The sequence below is a fragment of the Vespula pensylvanica genome, chromosome 25, assembly GCF_014466175.1.
Source record: "Vespula pensylvanica isolate Volc-1 chromosome 25, ASM1446617v1, whole genome shotgun sequence".
Taxonomy (NCBI): Eukaryota; Metazoa; Arthropoda; class Insecta; order Hymenoptera; family Vespidae; genus Vespula; species Vespula pensylvanica.
The window spans coordinates 1,903,013-1,905,307 of record NC_057709.1 but is presented as its reverse complement, the minus strand read 5'-3'; the positions used below and the strand labels follow the sequence as shown (position 1 = coordinate 1,905,307).

The window sequence follows — 2,295 nt, the reverse complement described above, 5'->3', positions numbered from 1 at the left end:
CACAAAAATAGTATCGTATGCACCAACAAACACTGTAACAATCTTCTTTTCTTCATTTCATTGTGTTCATTATGAAAGTGTTAGTTGTACGCTCTACGATACGTACGATAGAAACGTGTTCGTTCGAATTAATTGATAAGAAAAGTTCTGATGTGAACAAATTCGAAAATATCCATACATTTCCGCCGTCCATTAGTGTCTTCTTCTATATATCTATCAATTGCTATAACTTTGTGGTTAAATTTTATTCTACGGTAACTACGTACATTATACTAAACATAACACTAAGTTCGCAATCAATTTTCGACAATAAGAAATCGGCGTTCGCATACTCGTCTTGAAGCAGAAAACTCAATAGAAGGATTATCAATACTATTCATCGACATATTGGATCGCATATACAGCTTATTTATTTAATACTGAGTAAGTAAAGTAATTATTATTCTTGTTAAATATTCTTGTATTAATATTAATTATTATATATATAATATAAAATTATATCATGTAATAAAAATATACACATATTTATATTATATATATATATATATTAATATATTATAAAAATATATACGTATATTTAAGTAATAAAAATATATACGTGTGTTCATATTATAATTAGTATAATATATATTATAGGATTTTCGGTTATGATTTTCCAATCGATATGAAATTCATTGAATTATTTATGATAAAACAATGCACATTCATTTCCATGCATATTCATTGAAGTTCCATACAAAAAGATGACGAAATAACGAAGAAAAGAAATATATAAAAAATATAGAATGGAATTTTCTTTTCCGTCTTTTTTTATTAAAAAGTGTATCACTTGATTTAGAAAGATATATAATTATTGTGAAAAATAAAAGTGACCTTAATAATATATAGCCCAAATAGGATAAAAAAAATTCTTCATATAAGTGTTCGTAGTAGTGATAGATATCCCATCGAAGTTTTGAGAATCTATAAAATAAGTTAACAAGTAAGATATTGTAATGTTAATTTAGAGATATACTGTAAATGTTTTTTCTTATACTCACGTCGGTAAAAGAAGCCAATGATAGAACGAAAAATTTACCGGATGTTAGTTGCTGTGGTTTTTTCATTCGCAACATACAAATGTTAACCATTTTTAAATTGATCGGTGACACGTTATACCATTCGTAACGATAAAATGCATGGCTCAGGTTCGTACTCTAAATTTTTCAAATAATATAAATGGGTAGTATATAGAGAAATTGATATATTACAGAGTGTTCTATCGAATTTGATCGCAATCAACTTGTTTTGTCCTCAAATATTAAGAGTTTCTTCCTATAGATCGTAAATATTTGTTAATAAATACAAATCAGATTTGATTCGACTTAAATCTCTGATTTACTCGAAAAAAAATATTTTTGTTATCGTGTATTTTAAAAAATCAAAGAAGATAAGAAATGAAAATCGATTTATGTTTATAAAATGTAATCTATTTTTTTAATTTATGATAAATAAATTTTTGCATAATGAATTAAAAAATTATAAATAATTAAAACAATAATATGAAAATACTATAATATAACTATAGTATAACATATTATACATATGTATACTATAATAAACAATAATATGAGAATACTATAATATAACATATATAATATAACATATAATACCTTAGAAAATATGATATATTTTCGATCCCATTAGTTCAATGAACAAATCTTTCGAAAAAGATTTTAATTTTTAGGAGGAAAATGCGATTTTGTTAAAATGTATACATAGATATTTCAATTAATTATATTAATAAATCAATTTAGTCAGTTAATATTATTTATGCCATATATAATCTTTCAGAAATGATTAAGAAATTTATTTAACATTAGAATAAAACTTGCATTCAAAATATTTAATAAATAATATTCCTTAATGTGCTAAACAAATTATTATTAATTATAATACGAATCGAAATATTGAAGGAGTTTAAATATAATTAATATTTTTTTCATTAATTAAATTTAATTCAGATTCAAAATAAAAATTACGGTTTTATTAATGAACATTTTCGTTCATAAAAGTAATTTCTTTTCCTTTCATTTGAAATAAAAAAAAATTAATTAATTTTAATAATAAATTTGAATAAATGTATATTTCTTGTAAATTAAAATATTGATAATAACAATCGAACAATTTTATTATCGATCAAGTTAAATAAAATACCCTGTATCTCATCAATTAATTTCAATTACTTCCTGAATAAGACATTCGCCGATGTAACAATAAATAAACAATGTACTCAAGACGGCAAGAGCATACGTA

At 22.7% G+C, this 2,295-nt stretch overlaps 1 protein-coding gene across 1 annotated transcript in view; it reads right to left on the bottom strand.

The window, feature by feature from the left end:
* Positions 1 to 840: 840 nt before the first annotated feature.
* The window catches only part of LOC122637214 (odorant receptor 22c-like), a 2,743-nt gene continuing 1,288 nt past the window's right edge, over positions 841 to 2,295 (bottom strand). Inside the window, exons 3-5 of the mRNA XM_043829216.1 lie at positions 2,226 to 2,271; positions 1,041 to 1,196; positions 841 to 963 (exon numbers count right to left, since the gene is read on the bottom strand). Coding sequence (XP_043685151.1) covers positions 913 to 963; positions 1,041 to 1,196; positions 2,226 to 2,271 — 253 coding nt within the window. The 3' untranslated portion in view covers positions 841 to 912. The remainder of the gene's footprint in view (positions 964 to 1,040; positions 1,197 to 2,225; positions 2,272 to 2,295) is intronic.